At 45.2% G+C, this 14,812-nt stretch overlaps 1 protein-coding gene across 2 annotated transcripts in view; it reads left to right on the top strand.

Annotated features, from left to right (window-relative positions):
- LOC147693029 (thioredoxin reductase 1, cytoplasmic-like) overlaps positions 1-14,812 on the top strand; it is a 154,759-nt gene that overhangs the window by 34,772 nt on the left and 105,175 nt on the right. For both annotated transcript variants that reach the window (XM_086939275.1, XM_086939274.1), the window contains exons 5-7: positions 294-366; positions 7,118-7,237; positions 7,668-7,810. In XM_086939275.1, coding sequence (XP_086795401.1) covers positions 294-366; positions 7,118-7,237; positions 7,668-7,810 — 336 coding nt within the window. The remainder of the gene's footprint in view (positions 1-293; positions 367-7,117; positions 7,238-7,667; positions 7,811-14,812) is intronic.

Here is a 14,812-nt window from a genome sequence, read left to right as displayed (position 1 = left end):
TTCAAAAAAGAAAGTGGATGTTAACTATGCTCCCACACCCCATGAGTGTTCAAATTTCTGGTGCACACTTATAAGTATGTGTGCAAAAAGCAAACCTAACATATTCTCACTGAAGTGGTGTGATCGTTGGTTTGATATTGCAATGTTTTAAAGTTCTTATGGGAATTTAAACTATTTTGATTTAGGGCCTGAAACCCAATTTACTGAGTGTCTTCAAAACGTGACAATTAACCTTAGGAGTGCATATGCCAGTACGCACCAGTAAAGTAAATACGTGTGTTTTTATTTTACAGGAGGCTGCTGAGTTGGGTAAGAAGGTCTTGCTGCTAGATTTTGTTGTCCCAACACCTCAAGGTGTTTCATGGGGTAAGCATTTTCTCATTTTTAGTCTCCAATATACTATACTGTATTGAATGAGGTTGCTTTTATTTTCGGTTTGATTGCAAATAGTTTTAACTGAGCGCTCATACTGTGTTTTCTTGATCAGATTACTGGAACACTGTTTCGGTCCAAAAACTGCGGGCCCTCATTTAGTAAATTAAACAGCCAAAAGCTAACTAAAACTATCTCCACCCCCAAACAAGCATTTGAAATGCAATAGGTCTTGCGTTTGTGAAAGTTAGAGCTATTGGCATTGTAAATGATAATGTTTTTAACTTGTTTGTTTGCAGTAGAATAATTATTTAGATAACTAGTTTGAGCTATTGGTGTTGTAAATGTTTTTTACTTGTGTGTTTGGGGCGGATGTATGTGGTGTGCAGTGGAATTATGTTGGTAGTAATTATGTGGAGCGGGATAGTGTTCTGGAGAGGAATTGTGGTATGGTATTTTGTGTTTTGGAGTGTTATGTGGTGGAGTTAATTCTATTCCATGCTGTTGATTTTTATTATGTGATGTGGAATTATGTGGTGTTAACTAATTGTGGTATGTATTGTGGTTTCTTCCATTATGTGGTGTGGAATTGAAACGTGTTGGGTTGATTTGTGTGGTGAGTGAGATTATGCTGGTTGAAATGATATGGCATGGTGTGGAGTGTTTATTTGCATGGTTGCTATGTTGTATAGATTGGGTTTATGCAGTATGTATTTATGTGGTCGTAATTACAGAATTGTGTAGTGTAATTATGCTAGGTGGTTTGGAATGCTGTGCTTTACTCCCCCTGAGTCTAGAATGTGACTTGTAGCTTGGAATCTGTATACTTAGCCAGTTTTGGGGTCTGACTGTCAGCTGGTATCCATGATGGAGTATACACAGAGTATTCATGAGGGAAGCTCCCTAGATAGCCTATGGACATGTATGTAAAAAGTGCATTGTTATGGCTATATCATTGACATCACCATCTAGGAACGTAATATGTGCAGTAACACTTTCAGTTAATATACAGCTTGCACTGATGTTGGTGCAACCTGAAATCAACATTGGCGACCCCCTGTAAAGGGGAAAGGGTACATTTGCACAAACTAAACAATTAAAAAAATAACATTTTGCACCAGTACATTAATCCAGTTGTCAAAGCAAAAATTGCAACTGTGCTGGTGCACTGTAATCTGGAAATGTAAGCAACCTATGTAATGCGGCTCCTGGAGATGACAGCAACTTTCAGCTAATATTATTTTAAACACAAGGCAACCTGATTGTGTACAGCCCCTTTTTTACAGAGGAAAAGCTCATATGAGATCTTCTTAATGGTGTCCGGCGGAGCATTGAAAATACACTTTAGTCTGAATCCGTTTGCACTCTTCTATACCGTCTTCATGTCCTTATTCCTCCCCTTCCGCTAATGTGAGCTTTTAAGGAACAGAGGTGGTGTTTAGGTTGGATGGGTTGGTGGAATGATGGATGTTTGAATGGATGGATAACTGTAAGAGCACATGGATGAATGGTCGAATGATTAGGCCAATGAACTGATAATGCTTTAGTAGGATGGTTACATATGGTTGGTATGGAAACAAAGATATACATAGGCAATATATTCATTAAAAGAAATGTTAGTACTGTTTTTGGACATTTGGTAGAACTGGACGAATTCCTTATTGCACATTTTGAGCCCTAAGTGCCTAATTAACTGTGAAAAAAGGTTTGTTTTGAAACTGTGTATCGCTTTTTGTAAACCCTCAAAGACCGTTATAAGAAACGAGGTAATGTTGTGTTTTTTTTGTTCTTTGTGCATGGAGAGATTAAGCGATTTGCCCATAATTACAGTATATTTGGCTGATGCCAAGACTGGAACCTGGTTTCCTAGTTCCAGATTCGGCAGCTCTGGTTTTGGCGTCACATCCTCTCCCCAATGAGAAGCATGCATGTAGCAGTGTTTATACAAAGAATGCCCACTTCCACGCTCCAAGGATATGCGCGGTTCTCATTATCAAATTAATAAAATCCACTTTGGAAAATATGATGGGGAAAACCCACTTTTCAACTCGCCACAGGAAAAAAATGTGTTTTCAGTATTATGCACAGATCGTATTTCATATTAACGTACATGCTGGACACTTCTACACAGGCTGTAGTTTCCTCCTTTCTACAGATAGAGCTTTTTAGGTTTCGCCTGGCGTTCGCTGCGCAGCAGCGTTCGCGCAGGCGAAATCCTTCTGTTAGAACGGTACGGGGACTTTGTCCCGCCTGCTCTTCCATTGGCTAGCTCCATAAATGGAGGCTAGCCATTGGAAGACCTGGTTGTTCTTCACTGTTTCCCCTGTTGCGACGCGATTCGGGGGAGTTTCTTGGTCTTTTTTTAAGTACCGCCACCACACCCTCCCTCTCGCCGTCCTGTTGTCCGTGCCTTCTCGAAGTCCTCCCGCCCACTGTCCGTGCCTCCTCCCGCCCACTGTCCGTGCCGCCTCCCGCCCGCCGTCTGTGTTGGATGCTGTCCAACCTATCTATGAACTCTTAAGTTCATCCGAGCCTACCTCGTCTTGTTTATCCCCCGCCCTCCCGCCCGTTGTCCGTGCCTCCTCCCTCCTGCCCACTGTCCGTGCCTCCTCCCTCCCGCCCACTGTCCGTGCCTCCTCCCTCCCGCCGCGGTCTCACCACCGTCCACTATTAGCCAGAGCCCTCCGGGTCATATGATAGCAAGCGCTCCTCTCCGTGCTCCTCGGCTGTTGTCTTGAAGTGCTGGGGCAGACTCCACTCTTGGTTGCTAGTGCAATCATCCATGCACCATCAATTGTTGACCCATTTACCCTTCAGGGCATACCTTATGGCGGGCCGGCTAACGAGTGAAAGGCAGCTTGTTTTGTGTGTGGTCAAAGTCTTGTTAAATCGCCAGATTTGCCCACACCTAATATGGCCGCTCTTCATTCATATTGCATTTGGGAAGCCTGTTGTGACGGCTCTAGTTGTAATGACGCGTTTCCATGACAGCGGCTGGGCACTCAGTTCGCGTCTGGCCTACAGTGTGATCGGTTCCTGTGGCCTGTGCCAATGTGCTGATGCTGGAGCTGGAAAGATGCTGGGCAGCATGGAGGACCCCAGAAAGCACTTCATTCTAAGCATCGCTCGTAACTACTTCGGCCTCACGGGCAGTAAGGAGGAGGCTGTGGAGGCGCTAGCCACACGCGTGGAGATGGACCGATTTTTGGACGATGGCAACGAAATCCTGCTGAGTGTGCAGCGCCGGCCCAGGGGGAGCTGAGCCTCGACAACCAGGTACGGAGAGTTTAATTGATCTTGCATCGGTCAGGTGCAGACTAGCTAATCCAATGTACACCCTGTATCTACCCTGACTGCTCTGTAACGTACAGGGTCTCCCCATGTTAAGCTTTTACTCCACAGGCACTGGGCCAAAGCGCTAGGAGCAGAGTTAACCAGCCTGGCCAACGAGTTGCAGGAGTAACTGTGGGTCTTTCTTTTGATGCGGAGATACGTATAGAGCTCAAAGGCAGGTAAGCCTATGGTGTTTTACGCCTGCAGGCTCCTCGACTGCAACATCCTTCCTTTCTGTCAAGACTGACTCTAAATGATCTTACCGCACCTTCAGTATATTAATGCCCAGAATAGGTTTTTATTGTTTGCATATTCCGACGTATTCGTAAAGTAAATACAGAAGGTGATACACATTTACCTGTTTGTTACTTACAATTACTTCGCAATTAAACGCAGAGCACGGATTACATGGTTCTGAAACAATCGGTAGAGAGGGGGGGGGGGTGTTCTGCCTTAAAAATGCTGACCGGCCGTGAACTTCCACTAGAGCCCATTGCACTAGTTACTGTATGAATATTTTGAAGGGTTGTTTTGGAAACTGATGTTGTGTCACTTAAAAATGAGACTCCGGCTCAGACCTTGCCAATAAGAATTACTTGATAGCTACGATTTTAAAACTTAAAACCGTAGCTATCAAGTAATTCTTATCGACCAGGTCTGAGCCGTAGTCTCATTTTTTAGTGATAACATTTCAGTTTCCAAAACAACCCTTCAAAAGATTCTTGCAGGTAGAGGAAACTAAGCGATCGCTCCCGTGAAAAAAAGAAATCTTGGTCCAAGTGTTGCCCCTCATCAAATCCCCTTTTTAGGTTTTGCCTGGCCGTAGCACTGCGGTACAGACAGTGAGGTGTGGGCATAATCCTCTTCTGAGGTTGGTGTCTGTCTGTGCGTGGAAAGGCGTCTGGGGGGAGAGAGAGAGGGAGGGCGAGCGGGGTAGAGAGACCAAGGGATCCACGCGGAGACAAGTCTGTGCCCGGAGAGGTAGGTAGGCGTCTGTGCACACAGTCGGCACACTCCCTGCTCGTGCAGAGAAGTGTCTAAAAAGGGTCGTCTGTGGTAAGATTCTGTATGTACAAAAGAGGTCTGAGCACGTGTAAATGCTGTAAGTTGCTGCTGTGAGTGACGTCTGTGCTTCCAGCAGTATACGTGCGTGCGGGGCTCCGTGCTCCTTCAGAGGTATCTGCTTCAGAGGTATCTGCTTCAGAGGTATCTGCTTCAGAGGTATCTGCTTCAGAGGTATCTGCTTCAGAGGTCTGTGCTGGGAGCAGTGTCTGGGCAGTCCTGGCCGTGCTGGGAGGGGCAGCTGTGCTTGCGTGCTGAGGCCAGTGTCTGGGCTGTAAGAAGTGTCGGTTCAGCGCGTACTGTGGCCGGTGCTGTCTGCTCTCTGCAGTGGTTGTGCAAATGCACGCACCGTGAGTAGGAGCTGAGAGCGCCCGTGCTGTGAGCCACAGGTCCTGTGTCCTGTGAGTAGTGCCCGTGAGCAAGTAGTAGCCGTGGAGGTGCTGTTGCGCTGTGAGGCACAGGTACTGGGACCACGTGTCCTGCGAGTAGTACCTGTGTGTAAGTAGTAGCCGTGGAGGTCTGTTGCGCTGTCAAGGCGCCGTCACGAAGATTAAGCAAGCAATTGCCCAGAGTCTATGTGCTTACATCTGTGTGCTTGTATTTTTATATTTAGATATTGAGCAATACACTGACATGCAAAGTCACTTTCAACATTTTAATCAAATATCGCTACTTGGCAAGGTAGTTGGACGGGGCAACTTAACTTTGTCGTTTTTGTAGGGGATCCGCGCTGTGTGGTTCAGGTGGTATGTCCCTCGCAGTTACAATTGCAGCCTCTCTCGTGTAGTCAGGACATAATGTTTCTACTTCTGAGGTTTCATTTAGCTATTTAAGGTATTCTGGGAGTTGTTTTCGTTTGAGTGGCAGGCCGGATACCAATGGTTTGTTCAGACTAGCCAAGCACTGGAAACATGGCTGTGCTTGCTTCCCTGCCCGTGCTTGCTTCCCTGCCCGTGCTTGCTTCCCTGCCCCCCTGCCCGTGCTTGCTTCCCTGCCCCCCTGCCCGTGCTTGCTTCCCTGCCCCCCTGCCCGTGCTTGCTTCCCTGCCCCCCTGCCCGTGCTTGCTTCCCTGCCCCCTGCCCGTGCTTGCTTCCCTGCCCCCCTGCCCGTGCTTGCTTCCCTGCCCCCCTGCCCGTGCTTGCTTCCCTGCCCCCCTGCCCGTGCTTGCTTCCCTGCCCCCTCGCTGTGCTTGCTTCCCTGCCCCCTCGCTGTGCTTGCGGGGGTGTGGCTCTGGGGGTGTGGGTGTGTGTGGCTGGGTGGGTGTGTGTGGCGCGCTCTGGGTGGGTGTGTGGCGCGCTCTGGGGGGGTGTGGGTGTGTGGCGCCTGGGTGGGTGTGGGTGTGTGTGTGGTAGTAATTGCTGTCTGCTGAGATCGTCCGTAGGGTACAATGGGTCTCACATTTGCGAGAAATTAAGTTAATGGCAATGTAAATGACTGCCATTTATTTATCTGTTTTCAAAACCAACACATAAATACAAATGTCATTTACAATGCCAATAGCTCTAACTTTTCCAAAGGCGAAACCATTGCATTGTAAATGCTTGTTAATGTTCCTGCCAGGGGACAATGCACAACCTTCAGATGATGGCAAAGTGAGTACGCATCTTTATGTTGTGGCGATGTGAGTACACACTCGACATTGTCACATTATCACACGCTGCGTGCAGTGTTCAAGGAGACTGCACCAATTACACAGCAGACGTGCAGTCAGAGCGATGTGGGCATCACGTACGTTACAGGAGCACATACAGTACTCCGAGAAACTACCACCCTTTGGATTGTTTGGGCCTAGTTCATGGCTGGACGTGGATGTTCTGGTTTAGTAGGAAACCTTTATTGAGGAATGACTGTTCCTTGGCATTGTAGTAATTGCATCTGCTTTGGACTTGTAGTCTAAAGATTAAAACTAACATTGCTCCTTAGCACACGTCTCTAACAGCTGTTACCACACTTGGTTCCATAATGGACTTGTTTGAGCTGGAGTACCATTACATATCTGAACATTCTACCATTTAGCTTGGTCTTAAGTGTGCTGTAGAGTATGCTTTTTTTAAAATTTGTTTTCAATGTTTACGTTGCATACCAATATACTACCCCATGCTACATGGCTTGCTAAAAATGTGGTCGGAATAATACTTGCTGATGCACGCAAGCTTTTTGTTTGTTTTCTATAATGTTTGTGCTGTCATGACTCTCAAACCCACCCCTCAGTTGATCACTCATTTTTTTTTTATACAGTATCCACAATGTTTCATCTGTTTAGTTGATCTTTCACCGTTTGAGTTTACTTTATTCAAACTGGGTGCCCAAAGGACACAAAAATAAATCATCATTCATTCCTCTTTCCAAGGTCTCGGAGGTACCTGTGTGAATGTAGGTTGTATTCCTAAGAAGTTAATGCACCAAGCAGCACTACTGGGGCAAGCGTTGCGAGACTCCAGGAAGTTTGGATGGGAATATGAAAAGCAGGGTAACTCATTTAGTTTCATTTTATTATTTGACCATAGTATATAATGTGAAGTAGCTATGGAGCAGGTTGTTTTTGTTTCGAAGACTTACTCCAGAAAGCCGTTTTGGTCTGTAGCAGTGCACTGGAAGAAACTGTGGCAAAAGCATGTCCATTGAATCAACCCTCTGTGTGAAAAGCTTTCTTCTGTATGTGGAAACTGTTTATGCTGGAAAGTTTTTAATGGCATTTGATGGTTATTCATCCAACAAACCACCTGCTCCCGTGTGTTAAATATTTAAGCAGTGTCACAAAGTATAGTCATAACCTGTCTGATTATCCCCACATTCTGTGCCTTAAAACTAGATAAACCATTCTTTCATGTAATTTCTCCTCCGTATTTAACAAGTGCCTAGTTATTTTTCTCATCAAATACTTCTTTTTAATTTTTTAGTTAAACACAATTGGCAAACCATGACCGGAAAAATTCAGAACTACATCGGATCCCTTAATTGGGGATACAGGGTGTCTCTGCGTGACAAGAAGGTGACTTATGAAAACGCCTATGCAGAGTTTGTGGAACCACACAAGATCAGGGTATGTAAAGCATTAATGATGCTGCTAACTTAATGGTTCAGACTAATATTCTTGCATTGTATGGTTCTTGTTTATCAAAATGTAGGAGAATGGCAAAATTCCTTTAAAAAAAAAAACATACCTTTGTGGTTTAAAGAAGTCCTTGGCAGAAGAAAGTGTAACTGCGTAAATTATGACAGTGATTTGCATGACCGTAACATGCAAACAATTACTGCCACTAGACTGTTTTCTTTCTAACCGCTTGCGTTTTCCCTGCTTTGGAGGTAATTATATAAATTTGATGTGTATAAATGTTTTTGTTTTTTTGTCGATACATTGTAATTGTCAAACTGTCCTATTTTCAAAATTGTTTAAACATATCTTTAAATCAACATAATCCAAAGCCTAAATTCTTTTAGTTCTCCTGCTGCTCCAGATATTACGCACTTTAAATAATACATTCTGTGCTCCTAAGCCAGAGTGTGAGTCCTTCTGTTCAATAATTTCCTGCATGCGTTGGTTGCACTGAAATCCACATTGTAGTGTTGTTCTAATGATGGACTTTTTAACACTTACTGATTCCGAACCGAAAACTACACGGACTACGAACCTTGCTAAGAATGTAGATTAAATCTGCCATTAAATTCAGACGTGAAGGCAATTGTTTGACTAAAAGGGTCTCTGGGAATTGCTAACAGGTGAAGTCCCTTTCGCCCACCTAAAACCAGGTCTCCCTAAACGAAGCCAGCATTTCCTGACATGCTAAAAACCGCCTACAGCCATCTTTGACAGCCTCCTGTGTTCCATCACCGCAGTCCTCCCGCCAACAGCATTGCGGCCGCCGAGAGGAAGACTGCAAATCCCAGGGGGCTTAGCGGCACCAGCCGCGCACGCAATTTCCCGCGCCCGGAGGCGCTTTAAATTGAACCCTTTCCCGGTGGAGCGGGTGTCTCCCTAAACGAAGCCAGCATTTCCTAACCTGCTAAAAACCGCCGACAGTAGTCTTGGACAGCCTCCTGTGTTCCATCACCGCAGTCCTCCCGCCGCCGCATCTAACGGCATTGCGGCCGCCGAGAATACTGCAAATCCCAGGGGGCTTAGCGGCACCAGCCGCGCACGCAATTTTCCGCGCCCGGAGGCGCTTTAAATTGAACCCTTTCCCCGCGTCGCGGGACGCCGGGCGAAGCCCGGGCCAAGGGCGGGCCCGTTCTAGGCCGGGCCATCTTTCTTGACTCCACGATCAGGACCATAAAGTCTCCACTGAAAGGTACATTTGTTCTGATTTCTATTTTTGGCAGAAAAGTAATTCAGTTACCTCACCATGACTAGAGGGTCTAGAAGTAAGACTGCTATATGAACTGCTCTGCTCACTGGGCCGCTCGACCAATTCATTACCAGAACTCATGAGGCAATTAATTTAAGCATCTCATTATTGGAGCGAAGGGTGTCGCAGGACTTGGCTATTGCTAGGAGGTCCTCCTTGGGCCCCTTGGCATCAGTACAATCGCCAATTCAACAGACTACACCCATCCCGGTGCTATTGCAACCTAATGCCACAGCCAAGGTTCATTCCATCCCGACAACGGTGGACCTGTCAGCTACTAACATTACTTCTGACTTTGATTCCACGGGGAACCTAGAGAATTCCCCAGACCTACAGCTATTGGTATCTCAAGATCAAGCCCCCGAGATTCAGCCCTGCGGTGTAAAGGAAGGTGCCGTGGCAAAACAGGATAAAGCACCAAAGAAAGGCATCTCCACGCATCCCCAACCAGCTATTACTAACAAGAAAGGGGCAACCATTTCTTCAATGCAGGGTGCCTCGAATGAACTTAATTCTGTATCTACCAACTTACTGGAACCCTTAGCCAATCCAGTGTATGGTCAATGAGGGGGATGTTTGTACCTCCGGTGATTCTAATCCACAGCTTTTAGCGAATATTAGAGAATTATTACATCATGTCTTAACCTCTAGTGAAGAGCATTATGTCGATAGAAAAACAACTTGCTATTCTTACACAGAAGCCGTCGACTCAGCTCAGTTTGGCTCAAGTAAAACCTGGGGTGGGTCTAACGATCCCCTCTGCACCAGGTGCCCTAGGGCCCACACAGGATAGCGGAGTTATCCTCTGTTATTAAAAACCTAACCAAGCCCAAAAAGCCAGAAAAATCCCCCTTAACCCCCCCTAAGAGTGTGCGCACGACTGGAAATACGGCCACTCTCCCCTCAGCCCACTTCCACAGTCTACCCAGTCTGCCCCAAAAAAGGATCTGTCCCAGCCATCAAATAAAAGGCCCATCACTCCACTTTTACCCCAGCACCCACCCCTGAATCGATCTGATGAGGGTAAGAAGGGGATATAGGCCTAAACACCCAGTTCATTTACCACCAGAAGCCTCCCCGTATACCATCATTCTCACTGGGGTCCCGGAGTTATCTTCAAATAAAGAGGAGCCACCCTGGTCCCTTTGGAATAAGGTTTTACAGTGGCTTACCACTAACGGGGATTTTCAATCTTCCCATAATAGTCGAATTTCAGCAGTACGTAGAGTCCTGTGGGTTGGGGTTGAACCCAAAAATATTCAGGGCGATTGTATTATAGTGACTTGTGACGACCCAGACATGGTGGACTCCATCTGTTCCTGGCCCGATTTGGCTAAAAGGGGGGGGGGGGGTTGACACCCATCGCCTCTCCTTCTTTTACCCTTATCCCATTGAACGCAGCTACCAGAACCAGATGGGCCCCAATTGGGCTTTTCCCCCTGAGCGCCAACACCCGATAGTCCCAAATTGGGTCCAACCACCTGAGCGACTGCCTCCGATGGTCCCAAAATGGGTACAACCACCAGAATTGCAGCACCTGTTAATACCAAACTGGGTGCAACCCTTTGAGCGTCAGCCTTTGATAGCCCCAAACTGGGGGCAACCCCTAGAACGTCAGCCCCCGATAGCTCCAAATTGGGTGCAACCCTTTGAGCGTCAGCCTCCGATGGCTCCCAACTGGGTGCAACCACCTGGGCGTCAACATCTGACCACTTTAAACTGTACGCAACCACCAGAGCGCAAGTTAAACTATACAGGTCCCTGGTACCCACAACAGTATAGGAGCAGTGAGCGGGGACAGCGGCCGTGGCGCACCAATAGTGATCATCATATGGAGGTAGGGTGGCGGGGAATCCCTGTTAGCAATAGATTTGATTGTTTGGAAACGGTCGATTGACCATCTGCCAATACAACTATTGATAATCCAACCAAAGGGGCCAAGGGGACAGATGTGATGCCAGGCATTATATCAGCCATCTCACAGACAACCTGTACTAAGCTAGCCATATCTAGTGACCCAAACCCAACTACTCATACAGTAGATACCCTTACCATATGCAAGATCCCTGACATTGAAGTAGCCACTACGGTGGTCTTTAAGGAACAATTAGCTGAGTCTATGGGTGATAAACAATCTTCCTATGATATATTGCCCGCACAACACCGAGATAGTGTTGCTCACACAGCAGTTGTACTGGCAGGGCTAAATTTTATCACCTGGAATATAGCAGGTATTTCAGGTAAACTGAATACCCCCTTTTGGAATGAATTTATAGGGGCTGGCCATGATATTATTTGTCTCCAGGAAACGTGGTGCCAAGAATCAATCTATGTAGAAGGCTATTCTTCTTACTGCCTCAATGCATCTAACTCCCCATCAGGTAGAGCTAAGGGTGGCCTTTTGACGTTAATTTCTAATAAATTAACCAATTTTAAAACTACTAGTTATACCTTTATTGAACCCCATAGCCAGGTGTTACGGTTGGCGGCCAACAAGTTTAGAGATCTAATTCTTAATTTTTATAACAACACTTTTGATGCTTCTAGGGGAAACATTTTATTTCCCCTGGAATCGGAACTCAAAAGTGTATTGGCTTTCTCCCGCAGAGTGGCAGACATTTTGTGGGCTGGCGATTTTAACATTCAGCCATGCCCTTTAGCAATGGGTAATCCATGTGGTTTTAAGGGAGTTGGGCAAAAACGGGGCGTTTGAAAGTGGGGATTCTCTCCATTTCCCACATTGTAACTATGGCAGTCTGTTAAATAACATGATTGCGAAATATGACCTAGACCTGCTTAGCTGTAATAGAAATAAGTTCAACAACATTTGTCCTACTTTTACAGGCAGGCTAGCTAATACTAACATTGATCATATATTGTCTAATACCAGTGATTTTACCAACCTGAGGGTTAGGGAAGAATCCCTGAGTGATCACAATAGCATTTGCCTAACCCTATTGGGCTGGGGACCCAAGACAACCAATAAAGAATTTTGTTCCACTGATATAGTACCAACGAGACCGAATGGCCCTAGAATCAAATGGGCTGGAATTGATCCCGCGGAAAAACTTAAGGAGATTGTGGGAAAATGTAGGAAAGATCTCCTACTGTCTAGGAGAAGACACTAATCTGGCAACTTTGTTGCTAAGTTACACTAGGATAAATACAGCTATTGAAGATGCATTTACGAAGAAGCAACCAAAAACTAGTGTAGCCAGGTTGGGGTGGTTTGACAAACCCTGCACTCTGTCCTTACGTGAACTCAAACAACGCAATCATACTAACGTTAAAAGCTTGCGTGTTAAATATAAGGAGGCCCTTTCTAACAGGAAAAAGGCCCTGCAAGTAGCAGCTTGGGACAATCTTAATCGAGCAGCGGCAACCCAAAACAGCAAACTCTATTGGGAGACTATAAATAGCCCTTTTTAAACACTGAGGGTATTCCAGAACTAACATCTTATGTAGCATGTAATGCATGGACTGAACATTTTTCCAATATTTTCAACCCCGAAGATAAGCCCCATGAAAATCCGGCCCATGACGTCTCAGTATGGATTCCCCTACCATTGGGACTTAGCTTGGACGAGGTTTATGAAGGCCTGTTGAATAGTAAAGGGGGAAAGGCCCCGGGCCCCGATGGAGTACCTATAGATCTCCTTAAAACCGAAATGAATCTATGGGCACCCATTCTAGTGAGGGTTTTTAATGCTGCAGCTGAGGGCGACCCTCCACCATCCTGGGGCAGTTGGTCATCATTCCCATATTTAAGAAAGGGAGCAAATCAGAGGCGCGCAATTATCGCCCCATTTCCTTACTGGATGTCTCAGTAAAGGTGATGAGTCGAATTTTGCTGCAGAGGCTGGAAACCTGGGCTAATGAAAATAACATTTTAACCAAGGTCCAATATGGATTTCGAAAGGGTATGAGGACACTAGAACAGTGCGTTAACTTAGACCTTTTAATTAATAAATACACGGAAGTTAAAAAGGGAATCTGTTTTTATGCTTCGCGGACCTGAGCAGTGCGTTTGATTTGGTAGATCATCTTATATTATGGCATCTCTTGATAGAGGCAGGGGCACCAAACGAGATTGTACACTTTCTAGCTAGGCTATACGAGAGATTGTCTTGTAAGGTGCGCTTTGGTTCCCTAGGCGAATGTACCCCCTTCTTTAAAGTTTCTAGGGGCATCCGACAGGGATGTGTTTTGGCCCCCCTTTTATTTTCCTTTTTTATTAACCAAATCGATTCTATACTGTGCCAGTCCCCAGTTGATGCACCCTTGATTGAAGGCAAACCGGTAACTATTTTATTGTATGCGGACGACGCTGTGTTATTGTCCCGTACACAAATTGTTTACAGCGCCTCATTGATAGATTTATGTTATTTATTGAAAGTAGAAAATTATTAGTTAATAAATCCAAAACCTTTGCCAGGTCCTGTGGGACAAAAACTAAGAAAACCCACTCTAGCTTTATCGACAAGGATAAATTGTCACAAGTTAAAACCTTTTGCTATCTAGGAATCACTTTTGCCAATAATGGGTCATGGAAACCTGAGTTTGAAAACATTAGCCAAAAAACCATGAGGTCCACTAACAGCATCTTTAGATTTTCATCTAAACTCGGGGTGAGGAGCATTAAAGATATGATGAATATTTATAATGTAAAGTGTGTGTCCTCGACGCTGTATGGTGCAGGGGTTTGGGGTCATTGTGTTGGTCCAAATATGCAGAGAGACGAAAATAAGTTCCTCAGAAAACTGCTTTGTGTACCCCCTTCCGCTTCAGTAGAGTTGATTCACGAAGAAGTAGGAATTGAATTTATTTCTGATCTTGCTGCGCCCCCTGTTGCTTTGGCGCTCAATCTGGGCTAAGTCTGAAACCCGTTTTACCCAGGAGATAATCCTGGATTGCCTTGGGTTGGACCACTCTTCCCGTATTCTTTGGCTTAAGTATATACATCATTGGTTTATCTCCTTTTTAAGATTGACATTTTCCTTGACCCTAAATCTGTTACAATTCCAAAGAAAGACATTAAACAAAGGTTTTTAAGCCACAAGAAAGAATGCCGAGCAAAGAAGTCTGAAAAGCTGCATTCAGTGATGACTTACCGGGACTACAACTTTCCCACTGGTTTTCAATTTTACCTCTCCGGCGTCACTCGCAATTCCCACCGGTTTGTTCTAACCCGCCTACGTTTGGGAATTGTTCATCACCTTGTTGCATTTCCCAATATGAACTCTCGATCTGATATTGCTTGCCCTTGTGACAATGTTTCCCGCCAGAGCTGTTGCCATTTTTTACTATTATGTAAATGTTATCACTTTCTCAGTCGGATATTTAAAACCCTTCTTTTTAAAATACAATGTTCGTTCTACGAGGAATGCCTTACAGCTCCTCAGTTCCCTAGAGGATTTGGATATCTGCTTCTTCGTAGCAACATATATATTAAAATGTACAGCTGCCAGGAAAGCCATAAATTTGTGATGCCTTGGACCTCGTGGAGTCTTTATTATGGCCCCCTGTCTGTATATGTTCTGTCACATTGTACAGCTGCCAGGAAAACCGTTGTCTTATGATATCTCTGATTGTGTTCCGTTGCTACATCGGCTTTCTGTCTGTATATTGGTTTATTTATTCATGTGCAATAGATTTCATGTATAACGAACGTAGTATGTATTATAAATGAATTCAGCTCT

The sequence above is a fragment of the Lissotriton vulgaris genome, chromosome 9, assembly GCF_964263255.1.
Source record: "Lissotriton vulgaris chromosome 9, aLisVul1.2, whole genome shotgun sequence".
Classification (NCBI taxonomy): domain Eukaryota; kingdom Metazoa; phylum Chordata; class Amphibia; order Caudata; family Salamandridae; genus Lissotriton; species Lissotriton vulgaris.
Note: the sequence above shows the minus strand (reverse complement) of the source record. Positions and strands in the feature narration are given on the sequence as shown.